The 25,935-nt window shown below is 33.7% G+C and overlaps 1 protein-coding gene across 5 annotated transcripts in view; it reads left to right on the top strand.

Annotated features, from left to right (window-relative positions):
* LOC143223030 (D-glucuronyl C5-epimerase B-like) overlaps positions 1-25,713 on the top strand; it is a 162,227-nt gene extending 136,514 nt beyond the window's left edge. For all 5 annotated transcript variants that reach the window (XM_076450404.1, XM_076450407.1, XM_076450405.1 and 2 more), the window contains 2 exons: positions 16,128-16,373; positions 18,298-25,713. In XM_076450404.1, the coding sequence (XP_076306519.1) occupies positions 16,128-16,373; positions 18,298-19,325 (1,274 nt within the window). In that variant the 3' untranslated portion in view covers positions 19,326-25,713. The remainder of the gene's footprint in view (positions 1-16,127; positions 16,374-18,297) is intronic.
* The last annotated feature ends 222 nt before the right edge of the window (positions 25,714-25,935 follow it).

Raw genomic sequence — 25,935 nt, forward strand, 5'->3', positions numbered from 1 at the left:
ACTTGAATATTCATGTATTAGATCAACTTACAATCTAGGTAGAGGACTTTCTTTTAGTGTTAACCAAATTATTTAAGCTCTAGATATATATCATATGAAAGTATTAAGTAAAGCTGGAAAGTTCAAACGAAAATTGATAGTATATTTGAATACGTGAAAAAAGTAATATTTTGTTTCGTCACGTTTGACTATTTGTATAGCATTCATCCAGGTTGATACACATTTATAACTCTTAATATGTCAAATTTTTAAATTAATATTAGAACGTATAAATTCAGACAATCATCCTGTGCATTGTACTCCTATAATCTACGTAGTCCTACAACAGACTATTTCGTGTCGCTTTATTCGGAAAATGTTTAAATTATACGCAAGTACTTTATATGTCGTTATATTAGTTTATGTCACAAATACGTTGTCCTGAAAAGGACTTTTTTTTCTACATTGATCCAACGCATTCAAACTTTCGACTCGTGTTCAAACGATTTACCCTCTCTAGTTATTAAACTCTGTGAGTAATAATATTGTTTCAGTTATATGTAGTAACACTAATTATTCTTCAGCCAATGAAAATTCTGAACCCACCACTATTCACCAGGTAAAGTTTCGATTTTATTGCAGAATTACAGTGAAATAAGTAACAACATAATTTTATGTTTTATAATTGCATCCGATAATTTTAAACGATTTGTAAATATTAAGAATTAGCATAATTAGCTGACGAAAATATTTTGTATGTCATTCAACATCAACCTTTGTACTCGCAAGAAGGCCTTACACTTGGATCTTGTATGACAGTAACACCGTATCTGGATTTAACAAAATTGGTAAAGGAAAATGATAAATATATTTATCTTCTGACTGCAAGTAAAAGCTGAATATTTCTATGAATGAGATAAAATATGTATTTAACTTGTTTGTTTTTGAATTTCGCGCAAAGCGACTCGAGGTCTATCTGCGTTAGCCATCCCTAATTTAGCAGTGTAAGACTGGAGGGAAGGCAGCTAGTCATCACCACCCATCGCCAACTCTTGGACTCAGTGATGACGAAAAAAGCCACTTGTAAAGAAAAATATTATGTAAAAACGGCTAGTATGGGTTGAGAAAATGTTTTATGTAGAGGAGTGAACAACGTTTCGACCTTCTTCAGTCATCGTCAGGTTCACAAAGAAACAAAGAGGTAACTGACCGATAGCTGACCACATGTTTGAAGGGGATTGTGTAACTAAGTGTAGGAATGTAGAGAGCGTACATAGATGTTTGATTATAGTTATTGATATAGGTATAAAGGTGTTCCTTTGTATTGTTTTATTTTGGGCTTGAGTTGTTGTATAATTAAGGCTTCTTTAATTTTGCGTTTATGTTTGTTTCTTTATTTAGTATTTGGGTGTTTTCTATGGTTACGTTGTGTTTATTTGATTTGCAGTGTTCGAAAACTCGTGAAGGTGACTTTTTATGTTCTTTGAATTTGTTTTCCACTTTCCTACTTGTTTTTCCAGTATAGAAGTCGTGGCAGTTATCACATTGTATTTTATAAATAATGTTGGTGTGGTGTTTGTCAGTGTAGTTTTTACATTGTATAGACCTCAGTTTTGTGCCTTGGTTTTGAATAAATTTGGTATTAACTGGAATGCCATATTTTGTTACTAGTTTTTGCCAAATGTTGGTTATTTTTCTGCTGATGTCGGGAATATATGGCATGCAGCAGTATATGGTTTCGTGATTTTTTGATTCGTGAGATATATTTACTTTTATCGGTTGATATTGCTTTCTGTCCAGGTGTGTGCGTATAATGTTTTCTACGGTTTGTGGAGGAAACTTATTGATGTTGATGAAGTATTGTTTTATTTGTCTAATTCGTCGTTATTCCTATCTGGTGAGCATAGTTTTATGGCTGTGTTTATTTGGTTTCTTAGTATGTTGAGTTTTTGTTTTGTTTCATGTGCTGAGTCCCAAAGAATGTTTAGTCCAGTATGGGTGATTTTTTAGTGGATTTCTGTTTTGAATTGTGTGTCGGTTCTTATAATTTTGAGGTTAAGAAATGATATTTGATTGCTTTCTTCCTGTTCACATATGAAGTTAATGTTGGGACGTATAGCGTTAATGTGATTGAAAAAATTAAATGTGTGTTCTGCAGATGTGAATCCCGCAATCATGTCGTCTACATATCTGTACCAGTATAGTGGTGGATGTAATGCTGTGTTAATTGCTTGTGTTTCAACTTGTGTCATAAAAATATTGGCTGGAACTGGTGATGCTGGGTTGCCCATGCTTAGGCCATTTGGTTTTGTTGGATTTGTGTGTATTGGTTTAAATTTGTTTGTGTCTGATAGGGTGTTCTTCATTTTTTGGATGTATTCATTCGTGTTCATTATGACTATAGCGTTTCCTTTATTTGCTTTTAGAATTTTTTGTTTTTGTCTTGTTTTACGTTTTATGGAATTAATGTCTCTTTTGTAAGATTGTTTTTAGCTTTCTGTTTTGTGAAATTATGTTGATGGTTTTGTGAGAAAATTCTTTGAAAAATTCGTTTAAGATGTTTTTAGGTATTTCTGGAAAATATAATTTTTTAATTTTTTTCTGGGAAGTTTGGCTGTTGGATGTCAACAAAATTGTCGAGTTGTGTTCTATCTGTTGGTTGTTTTCTTGTTTTTGTTTTCTGTGGAAAGTATCACAAGTCTCCTGGTTAGGTCTTCTAAACATGTTTTAATTTCTAAGGTTGGAATGTACCTAGGTGCTATTGCGAAGTTTAGTCCTTTGTTAAGTAGATATACCTCGTCTGTGTTTAATTGTCGGTCGGATCTGTTAATTATGAGGTTAGTCAACGGTTTGTCGTGTTGGTGTCTTTCCTGTTGTTTGCATCTTAGTTCTTCCAGTTTTTGTTGTGGCAGATATTTTTGTCTCTGTCATTCCTAGTGTTTATTTGGTTTATGCTTTGTTGTATAAGTCCGTACATCTCTGGTTTAATGCAGCATGCTAGTTGATGGTCTAGGTTCATTTTTTTGTTTCTGTAAGCCATGTAGTTCTTTGTATTTCGTGTTCAGCATGACTTTAAGTAGTTTTTCTGTAAATTTTGGATAATGTTTGTGCATTGATTAAATTTTTTTGACAGTTTTACCTTTACAAAGTTAGGGGTTAGTTGTTCCTTTCTACATTGTTAAATGAAATAATGTCATTTTTATGTTGATAATTTTTGGTTTAAGTATCTTAGACCTTGTCTTCATTAATAATGATAGCTTTATTGAAAATGCCATCGCAGAAATGCAGTTTTAGGTTAGGATTCTGCATTTTTTTTGGGTGCAAAATGTCTTCATACAGGTTCTCCTTGTGATTGTTTCAAAGCTTCTTAGGATTGAACGTGCACATATCTGCAGCATAATGGCAAAAGATTTTAATCATCCATAACAACTGAGGAGCAGCTGCTTCCTTCAGTGTGTTGTTCCAATATGCATGATCTTCCAGGAAACCTTTCAACTTCAATCCTGTTTGTAAGCCTCACAGATTACGCCATCCATTGTTTGCAAGCCCCTGAATGATGTTGACCCTTTGACTGCATTTAGAAGCATATGCAACAAAATTGTTCAAAATTACTAGGATGCACAGTGTATCCTCACGGGCAAGTAAATCTCTGGTTTTGATATTAGGGTGCTCTGGCACATTTTGTCCTGCTTTATGATGAGCCCACTTCTTGCTTTCAGTGCTACGCATGTAATACTTAGGAACTAATGAAACAACATAGTCTGAGCATATTTACCTTCCTTGCAGAGCTTAAAATTCTGAGAGCTGATTCTTGTGGGACTTGTGTGCATACAAATGCATTGCCTTCAATGAAGTACATTCTTTGTCCACTCTTAAGATCCACATAGAAATGAACCACTGTGAGATGTCGTTCATGAATTGGAAAGTTCAGAATTTTTCCATATGGTCTCATTGCTGCTGATGTTTTACTCTAATTAATATTATTGAACTTCATCATGCCTGATCCAATCCTGTCCCATCCCTTGTCAGGCTGAACACAGCAATGTCAGATCCTTATGGAAAACTTTTACTACCAAATGACGGTAACATAAGGTTTTTGACCCAGCATCACTTCTTTTGACACCCAACCAGGCTTGGTTGCAAGTGAATATAATGAATGGGTCAGGATGCCCTTAATTACGTACATATGTCATAGCATCCCAAATACACTCATGCATGTAGCGAAGACTACCTGTGAAACTAGAAGGCAATATGACTAATTGGTTAATGTTGGAAGAGTTTCTATTATAGGTCATAGAATCAAAGACAAACAAAGTCTTCAACTCGGAGCTTCTTTTGGCTTATGCAAATGAATCACAGTCTTTTTGTTTCGGTTTTTGCATGTTTATCAACAGCAAACTAATGGAAGGTATCTTTGAATCGATGGAGGCGATTGAAACTTCCTGTTTGCAATATCATCTGAATGTATAAAAGTCCATGGCAGAGACTTTCTTTTGGGTTGGAAGTCCCGTAGCCATATTTATTTGTCGCACTTTAAAATGGTTCCCATCTAAACCCTTCCAGAAAATAAGTGTATATTGCAGTCCATCATGTAAAAAGTGTGTTTCTGCAATTATCTGGAGAGAGTTGTCTCTGAGCTGTAATACAATATCTCGATTACCATATTGTTCATCAGCAAGAATAATAGCCACCTGTAATGTTGTGGATACATTGAATTGGCACTTGTGCTCACCACTTGAAGTCTTGTCTGCATTAATGATGTTATACTCGGGGTCATCTTTACATGTCGCACTTTCAGCTCTGAACATAGTTGATTTCTTGGTGTAACATTTTTGCAACTTCAAGACCCACTCAGTGTAGGTTCCGACGACAGCACTCCATCACAGACCACCTAATTCGACTTGAAACATCAATCAGAGAAGACTTTTTCAAACGCCAACATCTTGTATCAATATTCTTTGATATTGAGAAGGCTTATGACACAACATGGAGGTATGGCGTTTTGCGAGACCTCCATACATATGGGTTACGTGGCCATTTACCCATGTTTATTAAAATTTTTTAATTGACAGGAGATTCCAAGTTCGTGTGGGTTCGACACTTTCCCGTTCTTTTGTACAGGAACTTGGAGTCTCTCAGGGCTGTGTTTTGAGTGTCACTTTTCAGTATAAAGATAAATGCCATAACTGAACAACTCCCTCTCACTGTTGCGAATGGGCTTTATGTCGATGACTTTCACATCTCATGTCAGTCGTCGAACATGAGATATATTGAGCGGCAACTACAAACTGCCCTCAATCGTGTACTGAAGTGGACTATGGTGAACGGCTTTAATTTTCTCTCTCTAAAACCGTTTGCATGCACTTTGCCGCCAACGGGTATTCACCCTGATCCTGAACTTCATATCGGTGAAGTTTCGCTGCCTGTGGTCCCTGAGACCAAGTTCTTGGGCTTATCTTTGACCGTAAGCTGACCTTTATACCACACGTAAAGCAGCTACGGGTCAAATGCACAAGAGCACTGAACATCCTCCGTGTCCTCTCTACTGCCAGTTGGGGAGCAGATCGATGTTCAATGTTAAAGGTATATCGTGCTCTTATTCGATCAAAACTCGACTATGGATCAATGGTCTATGGCTCTGCCAGACCCTCGGCCTTAAAGATGTTGGACCCCATATATCACCAAGGACTTCGACTCTGCACTGGAGCTTTCCGCACCTCTCCAGTTCAAAGCTTGTACGTTGAATCTCATGAACCTTCTCTGCACCTTCGCCGTTTGCAACTATCTTTACTATATTCTTTGAAACTTCGTTCCTTACCAAAGCATCCCACCTGAGGATGCGTTTTCCTTCCTCAGTGGGCCGTACTTTTTCAGAACAGACGATCTGCCTTCGCATCCAGGCGCAATTGGATGACTTGTGTCTGTCCTTGGATAACATTGCAGATTCCACAGGTCAGCCCATCCCACCATGGCTTATTACAGCCCCCAAATGTGACCTTTCTTTCAGTCATCTGAAAAAGGCAGATACTCCAGATTGGAAGTACCGTCTTTTATTTAATGAACATCTTTCAAAGAATAATTCCGTTCCCATATATACAGATGGTTCCAAATCAGGTAATTCAGTGGGCTCTGCTATGGTTTGCTGCGGTTCGGTGGTTGCATGCAGAATTCCCTCTACAGCTTCTGTGTTCACTGCTGAACTGTATGCTATATCTCTTGCCCTGGATCATATTGAAGCTGAGCAGTACTCCAACTGCACTATTTATACTGACTCGCTTAGTTCTCTACTGTCCCAGGAATCGCTACATGTTGGCTCACACCCTGTTCTCGCTGATATTCAAATCCGACTGGCCCATTTCTCATTAACAGCTACTTCTATCCAGTTTTTCTGGATACCAGGCCACGTTGGTATTCGTGGGAACGAGCTTGCAGACACGGCAGCTAAATCTATCTGCTCGGTACTATCACCACTGTGCCTATTCTGTACATGGATTATGGTCCTGTATTTAAGGCTCGGCTCCGTGGCAACTGGCAGTCCACTTGGAATGAACAACGCAAAAACAAGCTTTTTCAAATAAAACCCTATATTGGGCTTTGGCCATCTAGCTTCCATAAGGTTCGGAAGGAGGAAGTTGTTCTAACTTGACTACGCATTGGTCACAGTTTTTTAACTCATCGTTTTCTTTTATCTGGAACTGTTGCACCAATGTGTAGTTTGTGTAATACTTAAATCGGTGTAAGCCACATTTTACTTTCTTGTCATCGTTACGACTCTCAGCGACGGCACTATTTTAAACATGCTTTTTCCCAGGGTTTATCTGTAACATTGGACAGTGTTATTGGTGATGGTGACACTGTCCACCTTGATAAAGTTTTTAGTTTTTTAATGGCCATTAATCTTTTTAATCTCATTTAAGTGTTAGATATTTATTCATTACACCTTTTTAATAGTGTTTCTCTTTTCAAAGTTTCAATCTCTCTAGTTCAATTTGAAATTGGAAATTGGCCAGAACATTAAATAACTTGACACCAGGAATGGAAAGGCCAACTTCAGGTGACTAACGCTGCTGTTTGAACTACCCGTCAGTCGTCCTGGCGAGTTGTTATTCCAATTTTGCTGCATGTCTTTTAAACTTTTATTACTTTACTCTTTGGTACTGGCCATAATGACACATAACCCGAAACCAGGACTGGAAAGACCAACTTCAGGTAACTGACAGTGGCACTGGTACTTGCCTGTTAGTCTTCCTGGCGGGTTATGATCATTACCATTCTCCTACAGGAAGACCTTCACAACTTTATAGACTGGATGTCAACATCGGTTTTATGCAATTTTCTGTTTTTAATTGCTGTTTTTTTTCTACCTTCGTTTACTTTTATGAATAATATTACATTTACTTTACTTTTACTTTTTTACTGGACATTTGGCTACTCGTTATTACGATTTTGCTATATATCTTTTAAAACTTCTATTATTTTACACTTTGATAATAGCTGCTATGACACATAACCCAGAACTAGAACTGGAAAGGCCAACTTCAGGTGACTGACGGTGGTTCTTGTACTTATCTGTTAGTCTTCCTGGCGGGTTATGATCATTACCATTTTGCTAGAGTAAATACCTTACAACTTCTTATACTCTGCGTTCTCTCTTAACATTGTAGACTAGGTGTCAACATTGGTTTTATACTTTTTCTGATTTTCAATGATGTTTTGTTTTACCTTCATTTCCTTTTATATATTTTACTACATTTAATTTGTTTTTACCTTTTTACCGGACGTTTGACGCAGATAGCCTAGCCGCTTTGTGCCATAAAACACTAAATCAATCAATCAATCAACTTCAAGACAATTTCTAGCTTTGCTTGGATAGTGCTGTTTTCAGAGCTCTTTTGCTTCTTTGACATTATCGCCCATGAAGTAGATTTACAGAAATATGGGGTTTTCATTAAGTAATGGCTGTCGTGCACTTTAAATGTTTGAAATTATGTTATTTAGAAGCAAGAGTTGTATTTTTGAATTTTCTGTGGAAATTATTTTCACTTGAAGTGTTGCTTGTTAGCAATGTAGTAAGTCTCAGGAGGATCAACTGGAGGAGACAGACAAATTTTTTCACTGTTGGAGCAGATCCCTGGAGTTTGTCTTTTCCAGTGCAGTGCAGTAAGTGCAAGAAATTGGCATGGAGCCAGTTGAAAATGAAGGACAAGAAGCATAATCCAAGACTGGATTGTGAGCAAAAGCAAACGTTTATTAATCCCTCTGAGGATGGTTCCTGGCAGTAACTCTTGCTATTCTACAATTTGATCTGCTTTAGTAGCAGGAGTTCCTCCGTTGTTTGTGCATGTTTTTTCTGTTTTAACCATTCTTGTAGTAGCTGTCATTTTTTTCTTATTTCTTCTTGTTTTTGAATTTCAGTTGCTTTTGTAGCAGCCATGACTTGTCTGTCTTCTGTCGTGTTGTTCATGGGTTTCCTGAGCACGGCCTGTAACCATGGCAAGACACCTTTTACGAATACTTCTTTCAGACTTTGTTCTTTTCGTAGGAGCCATCTGCAAAGTAATTGAAATTACTTTTGTCTATGAATAATAAAGGTTTAGTGTTTTGTACTTCAGAGTGAATGTTCTACAGAAAATCATAGAAGTTATGATATCCTATCGACGCTATTACACACCATAAAATGGTAAATTTGATATTTATTTCACGTAGTTTCTATAATAAAAATTGTGTTTTGAAAATTTTATATAGGTGATTGAATTCGTTCTACAGTAACTTATATGTTTGGACAAAACCTATGAGAAAGTTACTATATTTGCTTTGAGCAGGATATTCACATATATTTTAATATTTAGGTAGTAAAAATACATATAAGAATGAAATACTTACGTCATGATAAATTGAGTACAGACAATTTATTACGTTTGGAAATTCTATGTTACTTTTGGATAATATGAATCAGACAAAACTATATCTCGAATTTGGTGATTTAAGTTAACATGAAAATATGTCCTTTTCAGGACTATTTAATTGTAAGATAGTGTATATGTAAAGCGAATGTTTAATTAGTTAAAGTGGGGTATATGATATGCATCTAGAGCAGTGGTTCTTAACCTTTTTCATCGTCTTACCCCTGAGACTCTCCAGGGTATTACCGTGATCCCTATAATAATTTTTGTAATGGTGAACTTTGTGTAAAGGTAGAATAAAACAAAACTATATAAAGATCCTAATTTATTGAAAATGTTACAAATAAATGACCTTGAGAAATGCTACAAGTGATAAACAAATGTAAAATGCATGGAATTAATGAACATCATACAAAACCTACTTATTCACTCAGTGTGAGGGTTGATATAATATATATAATGAGAAAAGATACTAAATACGATGGAAACTTTGATATTTAAATGTTAAGTTTGATGTATTAATATTATATAGTTAAAAAAATTTAGGCAATTCAAAATGTTGTAATATATGAAAATTTTTACTCAAAATTAGACAAGTGGTTGTGCAACAAGCATCTCGACGTGGTTCAACTGCCGCACTTCAGCGTGTTTCTCATTGGTGGGCAGTTACAGGCACTTGCCACAAAAACTGCTCCGTGATTTCCTCAATAATTCCCAAACCATCCGTGACCCTCCGAGAAACTTCAAACGACCCCCCAGAGGGTCACACCCCCCAGGTTAAGAACCACTGATCTAGAGTTTGAATGTTTTATTTAACTACAATAAATATCCCTCCACATAAGTTGTTACTTAAATATATGTGTAAATCACGAAGTACACTATATATTATAAGAAATCAACACGAGTTCCTCGAATATGCTCAAGGACTTTAAACTGTGACGGATGTCATTGAAGACGACGCTCGATTGACTTTTAGAAAACCATTTTACAAAGCATTATAACAATATTTCTATATTTAGTTGGAAAAATGTTCATATAGACTTTAAGAACTTTGGATAAAACCATACGTATGAATAAACCAGACCCACATGGTTCATGTTAAAATAAATGCAGACATGGTGCTTTTTATCATTTTAACATTATTGCTATTACTGCATATGATTTAAGTAATTATATCTGGAGTTTTAACATTTAAAAAAACACAAAAAAACAGTTCATTTCAGGTCAGTTTTGGTTGTAAGTTAAATTAGTGTATAGATATAAGTATGATGTATATAACAAATGTTGAGAGTTTCTCTGCGTTTGGTTAACACACACACAAAAAAAAACACTGATTTTCAAGATTATGTATCTGTAAGATAAACCAGTGTATGCATAGTCATATATCCAAGCCATGAATTCAAACCTCACTAAATCAATATATTACAGTTACGTTAAGTGATGCATGGTATATATGTAGAGTTTGAATGTTTTGTATTCATGAGACAAATTTGTCCTTTTCAGGAGTACATTTTAGTTAAACTAATATATATATGAGTGTGTATGTGTAAACCTTAAAGTACATTGTACAATTATTCAAATTGTAATACACAAGTAATAAAAGAAATTTGAAAATAAGGATGATGTAGAGACAGTAATGCATACACAGAAACAAGGTAGAGATGAATACACAAATCTCTCCGTAAGTAGTCAAATCTTTTGAAGAAAGCTTTTATCTACAACTATATGTTGAATTCATGTTCAAAAGCATTTTAAACTGAATGGTGCCTTGAAGTCTTGCTATGGTTAATTCCCATAATCTTGTAACATTGACTCAGTAGCTACTTATTTAGGGACTTTCATTTAGTTTAATGTATTCAGCTCTGCTTTATTTCTAAACTTTCTGGCATTTTCGTCTTCACATCATTTTTATTTTTCAAAATTTATTTTATTACTTCTTTTTAAACAAACAATGAGTATTTTATATTGAATAACAGTTGCTGTAAAGGCATCAGTTTTAGTTTGGTATGATAAGTTGTCTTGATGAACATCATGTGCTGAAGTTATCGTAATGCTATACTGCTGCTGCACTTACCAAGTTAAAATTCAACATTTTGGTCTGTAAATCATCGCAACAGCTTCAGCAGGTGATGAACTAGTCTTTCTGACACCAGAATCAGAATAACCAAAAGAACATTTGGCTGTTACTCTACTCGTCGGTTCTCTACTTTAGCTATGTTTCTTTTGCTAAATTGAAGGTATTAAAACTTTTGAAAACCTCAAAAACCTGAATTAAGTGTTTATAAAAGTCTATTAGGTTGTTATAAGAGAAAATTGAGACTATGATGAGCAGTACATAATATACGTCGGCCATATTTTCCTGGCTCATACTTGCATAGAAAGCATGCTTAGTGAAATAACATTATTTTTAAGTATTCAGAATGCTTCATTACTGATAATGAAATGCATGTATAAAATTGATCTCCAAATGATAATGCTGTAACTGATATTGCGGTAAGAACTATAGAGATTAAAGAAGTATTTTTATATCATGATATATTTCGATATTCACGGACTGCATGATATTTATCTTGTCACATCTCATGGATGAGTTCCTCTACCCTAATATCTAACTTTGGAACTCTCTCTCCCCATTAGCACATTTTTAAACCACCTGTGCTATAACAGCATTACTCGGAACTATCAGTTTGTAGTAGCAAACTTTGGAACTATCCATTCTCTTGCACCACGTTATAGAACTGTACGTCACGTGATCTCCCAGCCTCAAAGTATATTTCCTGTTGGGTGTCACCATTTGAATTTTTATCTCACTTCATGCCTTCAGTTACTAGCATCTTTTTATTTACAGATTGAGTAATATAACTGCTAATGATTTTGTCCCGAAAGTATTACCAAAAGATGTGTTATCAATATGTCAAAAACATCATATTTCAAGAAAAACATTGTGTCTATTACGATTCTTTTTGTACAGCATGGAAATTACATTGGTTGTGAGCATTAACTGTACAAATTTGCAGTGTATATGTTGAAGATTCTTCACGAAAGTATGGCGTAATAATAAAGTCAGTTGTGAAACTACACAGCACTGTCACCATCATGCAGGTGTGTGAGAATTCTTATCTGTGGTTTAGCTTCTGATCACATAGTGCAGTTGTGCATGGTAGCACTTCCAGAAAGAATGAAGTGTGTTTTACCAGTTCATTGGGTATTGGCAGGTAATTGGTCATCAGTTCCATGTTTTATCAAGAACCGCAATGTAAAATCAACGCGACAGATTAACTCTATCTCCTTGAGTACTTGAACATGATGCAGTTTGTAAGGAACAAAACCAGTGTGAAAAACTGTCATGTGAAGTAATAAACCCGTTACTCATTTGCTTTACATATTGTGTCGTGTGCTTGTTCATCATAATATGCATCATGCCTTATCAATTTTCCCATTCAACAGTGCTTTGAAGAGAAATAATATATTTTAGCTGGACTAGAGCCCTGTCCTGGGTCTAATTGAGTTGGAAGACATTTTAGAACTGATATGAAAGCAAAAACGAGAGGCAGTTTATGCCACTAAGTGTATTTCAGCAGTTGGCGGAAATTTTAACTAAGTGAATTGAAATTGTGAATAATAACAACAACAAAGATGAGTCTACTAACTATTAAGATACCAGCTCCAACAGCGAATTACAACACTTTCCTTTTTAAGGGGTGCTGTTCCTTTTTTATTGTGTAATAAATAAATAAATATGTATATATATTATTTATTGTTAAGTGTCTACCCAGGTTTTCACATCACGCTTGAACAAATAAATACACACAAATATTTTGGAAACATTACATTATCATGTAATTAAAGTTTCTTCAAAAACAGCTGAGCTGCAAACTATCTTATCAGTTTACATTTTCCGCTAAACCTTTGTAATATACGTTTTACATAATGCTGTAGCAAAGTTCTTTAGCTTGCTGTTGTTGTTGTTTTTAATTACCCGATAAAAATAATTCACCGTGTAGTCCAGTCCACTTAGTCCAATTACTTTACTTCCTCTTAACTTTTCTACAAGCTGAACACTTGCACATTTACGTAAATTGCTGTTGGCCAACGTTACAAATGACGATAGCATAAAGGAAATACATTTCCTTGTATAAAGTAATCGCGATAGCTAAAACGCTGACTTTTTTCTCTCTAATTTGAAAATCACTGTGATAATATCGTGTTTATAACCCAGCTTGAATGTGGTAGAACATTTAAAATTATTTACATCATTTTCTTAGAGCTTTCTAAATGCTCTAGGCCTATGTTATTAAAACATTTAAATATAACGTTGTCCCGCTACTCGTTTCCCACGGCTATGGTAAATCTCAATACCCCAGAAGTATTATAACCATTTTCTTTTTTGTCTTAACTCAATGTCCGAGAGAGTTGCGTGCTATGTTAGTTCTTCTGTCATGTATGAGCTATATTAAAAACGTAATCAAACTTATATTAACTGTATAAAACGTTGGTGTTTAATTATCAATGAGACTTGCTGTTTATGCATGTATTAAGCTTCATGTCAAGAAGTTAAGAGCCTTTTCTTTTTTCGTCTTGTGTGCCGTACGTATAGTTTATTAGAAAGATTCAGTTGTGCAAATTAATTGAAACAAGACGGAAAATTACGATTTTTTTTCAATTTTTTGCGTTTTATTTCTGAGAATCCAAAATTTACTCACAAATTAATACATCATATGACTGCCTTTATTTTTCAGAAGATCATTAATTCACTTTGGCATCGAGTCCACGAGTTGACTGCAATCTTTACTAATTTTTGGATCGCGGTACCACACCTCAATTATGGCCTCAATTAGCTTATCTTTCGTAGTACAGTCTTTTCCCCGAAGTCTTTCTTTACAAATCGCCCAAAGAGTCTCAATAGGATTTAAGTTCAAAGAGTTTCCAGGCCAGTTCAGCACTTATATTCGCATTCTAGTCATAAAATTCTTCACAAATTTCGATGTGTGGCACGGAGCCAGATCTTGCTGAAAAATGCCAGATCCACTTGGAAATCTCTCTTTCAATTCTGGAACGACTCTTCTCTGCAAAACTTCGATGTGCTATGGTTCTCACACCATACCTTCTACGATATGTAAGCCTCCGACGCCATTGTAGCTGAAAAAGCCCCAAAACATCTTCTTCAAGGGATGTTTTACGAACTGATTGATGTGAGATTCTCGAAGTTTCTCACCTGGAGATCTGCGAGCATGCAGACTTCTTTGACCCTGTACGAAGAAATGAGTCTCGTCATTGAATAACACCTTCCTCTATTGTTCTTGCGTCTAGTTCTTGTATTTCAGACCCCATTGATACCGTTTTCCTTCATTGAGTTGGTAATAAGTTTTTTGACCGGTCTCCTTACCCTTCTAACGCAATTTCGAATGACGTAATATTCCTCAAAATTTCGTCATATATCTCAAAAATAGATCGACCGTACTGCAAAACACAGCTAATGACGCCGTCTGTGTGAAAAAAAAAATGACTATTAAAGGAAATCAGCGGGTCCAGCGAGCCTACACCGGCCGCCATGCAGAAAATATTGTAAAATGTCCATTTGTTTCAATTAATTTGCACAAGGGTGTATGTGCCATATGATTGTTTAAGCTTGAGTTGACTGAATTTATTGTAGTAACACTGTGTGTACTGTTCTTGAAATCTTTTAGTGAAATCCCCATCTTGACTTAACGTTGTTGATTCATCCATTGTGATATAGCTTGGTTTTACTTGTCATTTCCTCCTTATAATTCCTGATTCACATGGTATAAAATATTTTAAAACGTGAAATAATGTTAAGATCTTTTTTAAACAGGGAATGGAACTTTTTTTGACATCAACAGTATTTAAGTTTCTGATAACGCTTTGTAGTCTGGTGACAGCAAAGATTGAATTTTTAAAGTGATAACTTACTTGTAAATCCTCGTGGATTTTAGATGATAGCTGTTTTTGTTGTTTAACTGTAGGTTACTATAAAATGTTCGAGTTTTCGAACTAGTTGCTAATTAGTGCACAGATTTATGGTACCGTGGTTTATTTTCTTAGTACTCCTTTATGTTTGTTTCGGATTGTTTATTTGTTTTGGAATTTCGCACAAAGCTACTCGAGGGCTATCTGTGCTAGCCGTCCCTAATTTAGCAGTGTAAGACTAGAGGGAAGGCAGCTAGTCATCACCACCCACCGCCAACTCTTGGGCTACTCTTTTACCAACAAATAGTGGGATTGACCGTCACATTATACGCCCCCACGGCTGGGAGGGCGAGCATGTTAGCGCGACGCGGGCGCGAACCCGCGACCCTTGGATTACGAGTCGCACGCCTTAGGCGCTTGGCCATGCCAGGCCCACTCCTTTATGAAACTTACTTTTATTGCCTCTCTCTATGTAATTTGGCGCCATCTTTTAATGAAGTTGGACAATGAAAGGTAGTATGAACCTTTTAACGTTTATTTTGTAGAAAAGTTTATATGTATCCTAATTATATATGCATGATAGTGTAATGTGTGTTATTAATATATACATAATGTAAGAACACTGTAGTTTTTGTTTAATTGTGTAAAAAGGGGCATGATGTTAGTATATCTCATGTACACATCTTGTGTAGCACAGAATATGTATGTATCAGGCAAACAAAGATGTGTGTCGTAGTGCTCATTTGTGGTAGATAACATGCATGTTTTTGATATATTTGATGGATCGGAGACATTCTGAGCAATATCTGTAAAGAGTGAAATGTATCATAAATATAATCTTATGGAAAGTGATGCACTTTCTATATATCCATTCAGTGAAAAGTGACGTGCTTTTCAATACACATGTATCACAAAATGGCATGTTTGTATATATATCTGGTAAAACATGACATATTTTCTTAATACATAGTTAATGAAAAACTTACTATTTTCACAGTTTAGTGGAAAGATAACCTTCTTAAAAATGGTAAACATTTCTGAATAATTCATACTTTTCTGGAAGTTTTAGATTAATTTATGTGATACTGAGTTTAAAGAATAGGGCATATATAAAAGTTGCTTATGGAACCTAACAGAGGGTAGTTATTTTTGATAATTATCCAATTGATGAGAGTTTTCAGAAAATCAAGTACAATGACATGAACCTAAGTTACATTAATTAATATTTTTAAAAAAGTTTTGTGTTTATGTAACTATTGACTCCTAATTATTCTGTTTTGTTAAATACAATAAATATGAATTATTATTTACCTATAGGAGTACCTGTCTCAACCCAATGGGATCCTCAAGGTCATTTTTATCCCATCCAAATTGCACAGTTTGGGCTGAGCCACTTCAGCAAGAACCTTACAGAAAAGACTCCATCCATAAAACTGCTTGATGCTGGAGAGATGTTAACTTCAACACAGTGGACAATGTTCACTAATGGTCAAACCAAGTTCCCTTTAAAAAGAGTTTTTGAAAAGATTGCACAGAAAAAGGTCCTGGAGTTCAAGACTGATGGTAAGCTTTCAATATATAGACATGTATACTGAAGATAATAATTTGTAATAAATAGCACAGCTATGAAAAGGTTAAATCATTATTATAATAAAATATCAGTCACTCCTCTCAGTTAATTTCTATGCAAATTAGGCATGTAATGCTCAGCCAGATGATCTGAAATGTAAATAATTGGTAATTGAGTTTAATTTGTCTATACACGTAGTGGTCATAATACTGTCTCATTTAACACTTTGAAGTAATTACAGACTTTAAAGTAGTTCATGAACTATGATTCCCTCATGAAGAATTATTTAATGAATAGAAGCCAACCTGTCACAACAGATCATTTCAAATTGGTTACAAGTATTTGAATATACCCTTAGTATCATGTATGACTACTTCCAAACCAGTGATATAGCTGTGAGCACTTTGAAGGAAGACCATTATCCACAATAGAAACAGACAATTATTATTTGTTGATTATGGTGTGCTGTAGTTGCAAATGGATACTTTTCCAGGTTAGAGTTGATTAGAAACAAATTTTACAAAATTAACCTGTATGTCAAATGTTCAATGAATTTCATCACACTAACAAAACAAAAGAGCTCACCTGCAGTGATGCCAAGGACATGTAGTGAAACAATCACATGTTGAATGTTGAGCAGTATTCTTTTTAAAGATGAGTTTTACTTTATCATTCTGTTGGTTTATAAGCATATGCTCATTTGGAGATATTTTGGTGCAAGACCCAACTCTGTTTTCATACAGGATCATATTTCAAATTGTGGTGAGAGCAGAAATATGTTGTGGGTTGTAATCAGCATTAGGTGTGGAATTGTGCTGTTAATGTTTGACCTCATATGAGTTGCAGCCTATTACCCTTTGTGCTGGCAATTCTTGGTGCAATTGGTCTTCTGACATAACATATATAAGGTATTATAAATTCCAATTATCTGTTAACTGTTTTATGCAATATGTGTGTGTGTGTGTGTGTGTGTGTGTGAGAGAGAGAGAGAGAGTATTCTTAGTGTGTGACTAATAAAGGTTTAACAGTCTTTTTATAATACAGTAACATTTGGTCTTCACTACTGATTTCAGTTTTTTGGATTAGTTTATGACACTTTTATTCATAAAAAAATGACATGCTTGCACAAAAACAATTTTATTTATAAGAAAAGTATGTATGTATGTATATATCTTGCATGAGTTAGAATTATTTCATCGAGATTACCTTGAACATTTGTACTATTAAACATTGAAGCATCATTTATCAAGTTTGACTTCCATCTTATTTGTATCTGTATAAATTATTTGAACAATAAAGTGAAATCTCCCAAGGGTTTTTCATATACAAACTGAAAATTAAAAATGCTTTCATGTGATTCCATAAACTATTCCATTTACACTTTTTGGCAATAATACAAAGCTGTTGAATGGAAGTAATAAAACAGTATTATGGTTAGTGTATCTGTCTTTTGTATTGTTAACATTTCAATTTTTCTTAATTTCTTAAACCCAAACAATGTCTGGCTGAACATCGTGATTTACCTGTTGGGCATTAACAGTGTTCAATAACATTTATGTCTGTAGACTGAAAACTAACCTAAGTCATGTTATTATCAACCTTTAATAAATATACCAGACATTCCATGAAGCATTGTCATTTATTTTGAAACAAATTTCAGATCAGTGGCAGGGTGTGCAAAAAATTACTGACTTAAAGAGTTGAATGCAATCATGCCTATTCTTACAACATTTTTTAAATCATTGTTAATAGGAAAGTGATAAAAAAGAAATATCAATCCTTTTGTATTTTATTACAGTATATTACATAATTTCATGAAGTAGCAAACTGAAATTAGCTTAATTGTAAATTTTGTTTACTACTATAAATTATATAAAATCTTTTCTTTTTCTCTTAATTTATAAAAAATCACAACAGGTTCTGACACTGACTCTGGATTTACCATTACATCAAAAGAAGATTCCAATCACATGATCTTAGCTTTTGATCTTATGATGAAGGCTAATGTCACGTTGTCAGTGACCATTCTTGGAGGAAAACATACAATTTATAAACTACATTATGTTATGACCAATTCACTTTTATCTGCACAGGAAAAGGAAGTCTTCTTTGGGATAGGGACTAGCAGAGATTGGATGAAGATAACAAGAGATCTTATTGTAGATCTACAAAAAGGGCTGATGTTAGTAAAAACTTCTAAAAAGGAAACAAAACCTCGTAGCCCAAGGGTACGTGATATAACTCTTCGGGGGTGGGGATACATTGACAACATTACTCTTTGCTCTTCTGCCCACATGGCTCATTTTTTTGCAGCTGCTAATTGGTTTGTTCGTCATCAAGATGAAGAAGGTGGTTGGCCAATCATGGTTTCACGACGTCTTTTTCCAGGTATGGCAGATCTAGCTCCAGGCTGGTACTCTGCAATGGGACAAGGTCAAGCCATCTCTGTGCTTACACGTGCCTTTAAAGTCACCGGGAACATGACTTATCTTTATACAGCCATGAAGGCTGTTAAACCATTCAAAGTTCAATCTGAAAGTCATGGTGTAATGACTACCTTTGCAGGAAAGTATGTTTGGTATGAAGAGTACCCCACTATTCCCAGTTCATTTGTACTCAATGGGTTCATTTACTCTCTAATGGGTCTTTATGATCTAAAAATGACTTGCACACACAAAGACTGCAAAGAGGTTACAAAATTATACGAGGATGGAATGATTTCTTTAAAGAAGTTGTTACCTCTCTTTGATACAGGTTCAGGGTCATTATACGACCTCCGGCATTACACACTGGGAGTGGCACCAAATTTGGCTCGGTGGGACTATCATACCACCCATATTAACCAACTGTTATTATTAAGTACTTTTGAAAATGACCCTATTCTTAAATCAGTTGCTGACCGATGGATAGGCTACATGAAAGGTAAAAGAGCAGCTCACAATTGAAACATAGGAAGAAAGTCGTAAAAAAAACTTATTAACTTTTTTCATAAAAATCATCAAATTTTGGGCTTTGTGATTGATTAGGAACAGGGCAATTTATATTTCAAAGATGTGTTATTTTGAAGAGTGTTAAGCCATCTTGATAATATACAGGAAATATGAGTGGCACTGTACATAAAATATAGTTTACTTTTTTGTAAATTATAATTATTAATTATATATATGTGTGTGTATATCAGCTTTGTATTAAGATAATAATAGTTCATAATTTTCTCATGCAAGTTTTATATGTTTTAAATATTTAAGTTTTGGCATTAAAGTATGTATTACAGACACAGACCAATATTCAGGTTAAGGAAATCCTGAAGATGGCCTAGGAAGGTTGAAACGTTTTTCTCTCTTTGTCAATAAAAGTGCTAATACCCATACCAGCCATTCTGAGATACAGACTAATATTCTGTTCATTATTCAACTATATCAAAGGATGTATACTTTTTGCAAGCACATTTATATCCAATCTAAGAATTTTGATATGGTATTTATTGTATATGTGATATTGCAGTAATTTTAGAATGATATTACTATTTGAATATTTCTTTGTATATTATGTTTAACTAATTGTCTTTTCATAAGAACTTCTTTTATAAAGAAGTCATGTACTACTATAAGAAAAGGAACTTTGCATTTTTTTGCATCAACTAACCATGTGATTTCTAAATTATTACTTTCAGTTGTGACAACTACAGTTCCTTGACAGCAGGTTTAGTGATTTAGCTTAAGGTTTTGAAAATCAAAGATAGAAATTGGCAAGAGTTAAATAAACTATAATAATGAAATACATGCATTGACAGGTTAAGGACTTCAGGGGCCTGGGATAACTTTTATAGGAAGACCCTCTGAACTGAACTTCATGAATAACCAAAGTACAATTCAGTACTATTTATTAACTACAGTTTAATCAATATGCAAACACAATCAATGGGTAGTTAATATACAAAATACTGATTTTAATATTCATAGTAAATATAAAGTAATGGTAACAAACATTTTGTTAATTGGCCAAGCAATTATTTAAGAAAGAACAAACCAGAAGAATATGTTGGTGAAAAATTACAAATTATAGGTTGTTTGAAATGAATAAAATTGCTGTTGTCATATTGACATAGCTGAAGCATAACATACATGTCTATGAAAAAAACCTTTTATTAACAATATTTCAAGTAACTTTTTCATAAGGCTTGATATGAGAATGAATGACAGTTGTATGTTTTAAAAGAAATGTATTATCACATAAACAAGCTGAATGAAGTTCCACTGACACTGTTTTTGTGTTTCAAGATAACATAATTTATTAAAAATGAAGAAGAACCCTTTTGGCAAAAAGGATTGAACTTTGTAATATCATACGTAAAACATATTCTGTTAAAAATGTATGTTGAAAATTTGTTCAGACACTTATGATTGAAAGCATGTTTATATAATAATTCAGTTAATAATAAGGAACATAATATTCATGCAAACAAGATAAACACTAGCTAATAACCCAAACAGAGATTAGAACATCTCATTCAAAGAAAAATGTTTTTATTGACAGACATTTTAATAACAGGGATAATGTTCAACTAACATTTTTAATTTGATAGTTGTTAGTAGCTAAGAACTTCAATTGTTGTTATGCACTTTCCTATAACTATATAATGATTCTGTATTCTTTAGAAAGTGTTTGTAACAATGAACAAGTTCAGTTTTGGTGTAAAAATATATGTGTAGTTTCTAGTTACATTATTAATAATAGGAGTATTTAAGTTTTTATTATTTTGATTATTTATTTCATCCAATCTATGAATTATATGAGCTGTCTAGACAACTTACCAGGAAAGTAAATATTTTAATTCAAACATCCTGGAATTTAAAACATTCCACTCTGTATGAAACAGCTAAACATAATGAAAATAATGGATTAGTAATTTAAAAAAAAAATTTTGAATTTTGATAGTCCTTAAGATTACTTGTTGCAATGTAAATTAACCTGAAAAATCAAGATGGGAGATTAACTCAATTAATTGATATATATGTAAAAACGGCTCGTTTGGGTTGAGAAAATTTTTTTGTAGAGGAGTGAACAGTGTTTTGAAGAAGGTTGAAACGTTGTTCACTCCTCTACATAAAAATTTTCTCAATCCAAACGAGTCATTTTTACGTACATATTTTTCTCTACAAGTGGGTTTTCTTGTCATCACTCAATTAATTGATGTATAATTGATTAATTAAAATTATGATTAACTCAATTAATGTTAAAAATGTAAGTTAATTGAAATTAATGCATGCTATTAGCATTATATTTGATTATTCCAACTGTTGAAGTCTCTTGTGGAAATAATCAATTATTAAACTGCATTAGCTACTTAGCTCTGCAATTCACATTGGAATTTGGAACAGGTAAATATATTTTTTTTAATATCTACCTAATGTTGTGATGGTAGATAAATATTAAATTTTTTATTGTATGTTTATAGACCTTGTATATGCAACTATTTTCTGATGTAGGATCTGTACAAAACATTTTATAAATGTCTGTATTACTTTAATTTGACTATTATTATGTTACTGTATAATAAATACAAAATCTGCCAAACTAGTAAAAAAAGCTCTAGTTAAAGTTTATTGAAAAATATACAAGTTTGAATGCTAACTGAATAACTGACTTGAAATTATTGCATTTCATGCCTTGAAATGATATATGTATATGTATGTCAGTGGTGTGAAGTCAGGGCATGCAAGTCATGCACTGCATGACCAATCAGAAAACTAGAAATGTGGTGATAATACAATCTAATGAAATGTATTTTCTTATGTTTAATCTGTTTTAGTATATGTTTGTGGTTTATACTTTCGTTGTTCTGCAGCTGTGACAGTATTTCCGTCTCATGTTATATAAGTTCTACAAGTCTAATCTGGCATTACTAATAGTGTCCTGTTTTCTGAAATGAAGCCACAGCCACATCTGATAGAGCTCAGTTCATGCTACTTTAAAATATCATGACAGCTAATGCATGTGTAGGAGTTCAAGGTCAATGATATTGCATCCTTTGTTGGACTCTTTCATGTTATTGTAGAATAATTTTTATGTAAATATTGTAAGTTTACTTTTTGTACAAACAGGAAGAGTAAACATATTCTATATATATGAATTTGTTTTTCTTACATACAGTTACGACAGAAAGTGTTTGTACCCCTGCGTCATGAGTAGTTTTTTCCTCATAACTTAAAAAGTATCACAAATAGGATAATGAAAGTATAGTATATTATAAATATTGTACTAACACATATATACATAATTTTTTTATGTAAATTGAACGAAAATAAACTGTTTATAAACAAATAACCAGACATAGGAGAGGCAGAAAGTTTTCATGCGTCTACTTTAATGGTCAGTTGTGTAGCCTTTCAGGTGAATTACTTGGTGCAATCTCTCCTCATAGCCCTTCATGATTGTTTGACAGTACTCGACTGGTATTTTCTTCCATTCTTCTTTACAGAAGGCCTCCAACTCTTGCAAGTTTTTTTGATGACGCTGATGAACCCTGGTCTTCAACTCATGCCAAACGCTTTCAATTGGGTTGAGATCAGGTGACTGCAATGGCCACTCCAGAATGCTTATATGGTTTCTCTGCAACCAGGATTGCACATATTTTGATGTGTGCTTAGGGTCATTGTTGTGCTGGAAGATCCAATGACGCCTAAGCCACAAGATTCGAGCATCATTCTTGATATAAATGCCTAATATATCAACGTACTTTTCTTTTTTCATGATTCTGTTGATGCAGTGAAAGCTGCCTACACCAGAAGAGCTGAAGGAACCCCATAGCATGATCGAGCTACCTCTGTGTTTAACTGTATGGACGGTGTTCTTTGGAAGATTTTGTTCCCCCTTTTTACGAAAAATATAGTGAACATCATTGTGGTCAAATAGCTCGAATTTAGTCTCGTCTGACCAAAGAATACTCTTCCAACAGGTAAATGGTTTATCTACATGCTTTCTTGCATACCTCAGTCGTGCTTCTAAATGAACAGGCTTTAAATATGGAGTTCTATGAGGACGGCATGTTTTGAACCCAGAAGAGTGTAACATGTTCGTACTTCAACCCCAGTTTCCCTTACCAGTTTCTGTATGTCATTATGTGTTAAACAAGGGTTCCTGTTAACTTCTCTGAGAACCTTCCTCTGGGTTCTCTCTGGAATTTTGGTGGGGCGTCCAGAACTATGGAGGTTAGCAGTTGATCCTGTAAGCTTAAACTTGGCAATTATGCTTTGAACAGTAGATTTTGGCACATTAAGTTGTGTAGCAATACTGGAAAGAGACACACGAGACTTCTATTTTACAATAATTTGTTTTTTTAAATCACTGGACAGTTGTTTCCTGTTTGCCATGATGACCAAGCAGATAATCATGGAGACAGCACTAAATTGCAGGAAGTAAATTTTTTGCTGGCTAAATTCCAATAATTATGAACCCAGTGTCTAGTTCTGGAATGGTATATGTAGTTTATTTGCCAAACTAAGCAAAATTTTTACGGGAATATCAGTTTTTTCACACGTTTTCTGAAATGTATGAACACTTTCTGCTTCTTCTATTTTTGGTTATTTGTGTATAAGCAGTTTATTTGTCAATTAATTTACATAAAAAGTTATGTAGATGTGTGTTAGTATAATATTTGAAATATAATACACTTCTATTAGCCTAATCATGATACTTTTTAAGTTATGAGCAAAAAACCACTTGGGACGCAGGGGTACAAACACTTTCTGTCGTAACTGTATGTTGCATTCGTGGGCTCTTACTGTGTGACCTACTCTAAAACCCACTATATGCTATTGACACATATGTATGTATAAACATGTTTTATATTTTATTTTAACTGTAGAATAACAGATTCATCTGGTTCTATCAGCTTTAAAACTCACTTTTCCTCACTTTTTATGGTCAAATTGTTTGAGGGTCGATTATTTTATTGTTTACAGAATTTGTGACAAATCACATAAAACAATTTGAACAATTACAACAAAAACACACTCAATATTGCAGTTTAATCTATTAACTACTACTGATGTTTTCTATGTATTTCACATAGAAAATTAGAATTTCATCAACTTTTTATAGTAATTCCTTTATAATGATTATGGTAACAAACATACAGTTATTCAATATGTACTGTATTGGATAAGGAATAATATATAAAAAACTTGGTAATTTGAAGGTTAATTTTCTTTTCATGTTTGTATACATATTTGTACAAATACCATATGTGGTAGTATCTATCCATTGATTGATGGTTATTGTTTTATTATGCCAAACCTTATTAAGCTACCTTTTATAGTTAGATTTACTTTGAAGAGAAGCAGTTTCAATATTATATATCAGTTTGTTTTTCATTGCAGATGTTCAAACTTACTTTATTTTGTATTCCAGTCTTAGTATTAAGTGGTTTTAATCAAACTATTCATTAAATTTTTCCACTGTATTAGATGTAATAATATTGTAATTATTATATAATGTAACATGGGTGAATGTTTTTTGTTTTTATTTCAATGTAAAAAAGTAAGAGTGATTTACTGCAGCTTAATCATTTCATGACATTCATTTATCACAAGACTTATTTACTTGTGTCTTGTTTCTGATTTTGTTCCCAGTTTTAATGGTGAAGGCATATAAAAGGGCACATACTTTGCATTGAGAAAACTAGTTCTGCCTGTGATATAATTTAACAATTGAACTAGCACATAACATATTGGAATGTGTGGCTTATATTTAAACAACATGTTGTTGTATATACTGAAAGGCTTTTCATATTTTTACTTTAAACAAATTTATTTTAAAGTTTCTATAACATTAATTCACAAAACTAAGGATTGTTACTTGGTTTAAAAAGAAATTTGATAATACTGATTATGGTATGCTACTGTTCACACTAATGCATTTGTCTAATGATATCAGTTATAATATTTGTCATGTATAATAATTACTTGTATTTGATCTGTGGCTCTTAAAAATTTTTAGATGCTTATAAAACATGTTTAGAAATACTTATGTACAATCATTTAAAAAATTATGTTTAGAAAAGTGTACAAAGTAACAAAGGAAATTGGAAATTTCATGTGAAAAATATGTTTTGATTGTTGATGGTAAACTAATACCTATCAGTGAAATGACATCATAATGTAAATCTCAAGTTGTCATTGTGACAACTCATGTTGAATGGAAATGCAACAGAATATCTGTAATGGATACTGCTGTTGTATATAAAAGTAACAGTTGTTAATTAAATGAAAACTGTACAAAACATTTAAATGTATAAACTGCAAATAAAAAGTTTACAGTTTGATAGGAAAATGAAAGAGAAAATTCTCATTGGTGTTTTTAGTGTCTTTCTTCCACAACTACAAAATGTGCCTTTTAGTAGATGTATGGAAAACTAGAAAAGCTACTGTTCAGTGGATGTTTGAAGACAGGGCCAAGCATCACTTTTTTGGGTCCAGTACACAACCTGACTCCTACCTTCTGGTTTCAAACAGGTTATTCCTTTACAATTACATATATTTTCAGATGGTTAAT

This window comes from Tachypleus tridentatus, chromosome 8 (assembly GCF_004210375.1).
Source record: "Tachypleus tridentatus isolate NWPU-2018 chromosome 8, ASM421037v1, whole genome shotgun sequence".
NCBI lineage: Eukaryota > Metazoa > Arthropoda > Merostomata > Xiphosura > Limulidae > Tachypleus > Tachypleus tridentatus.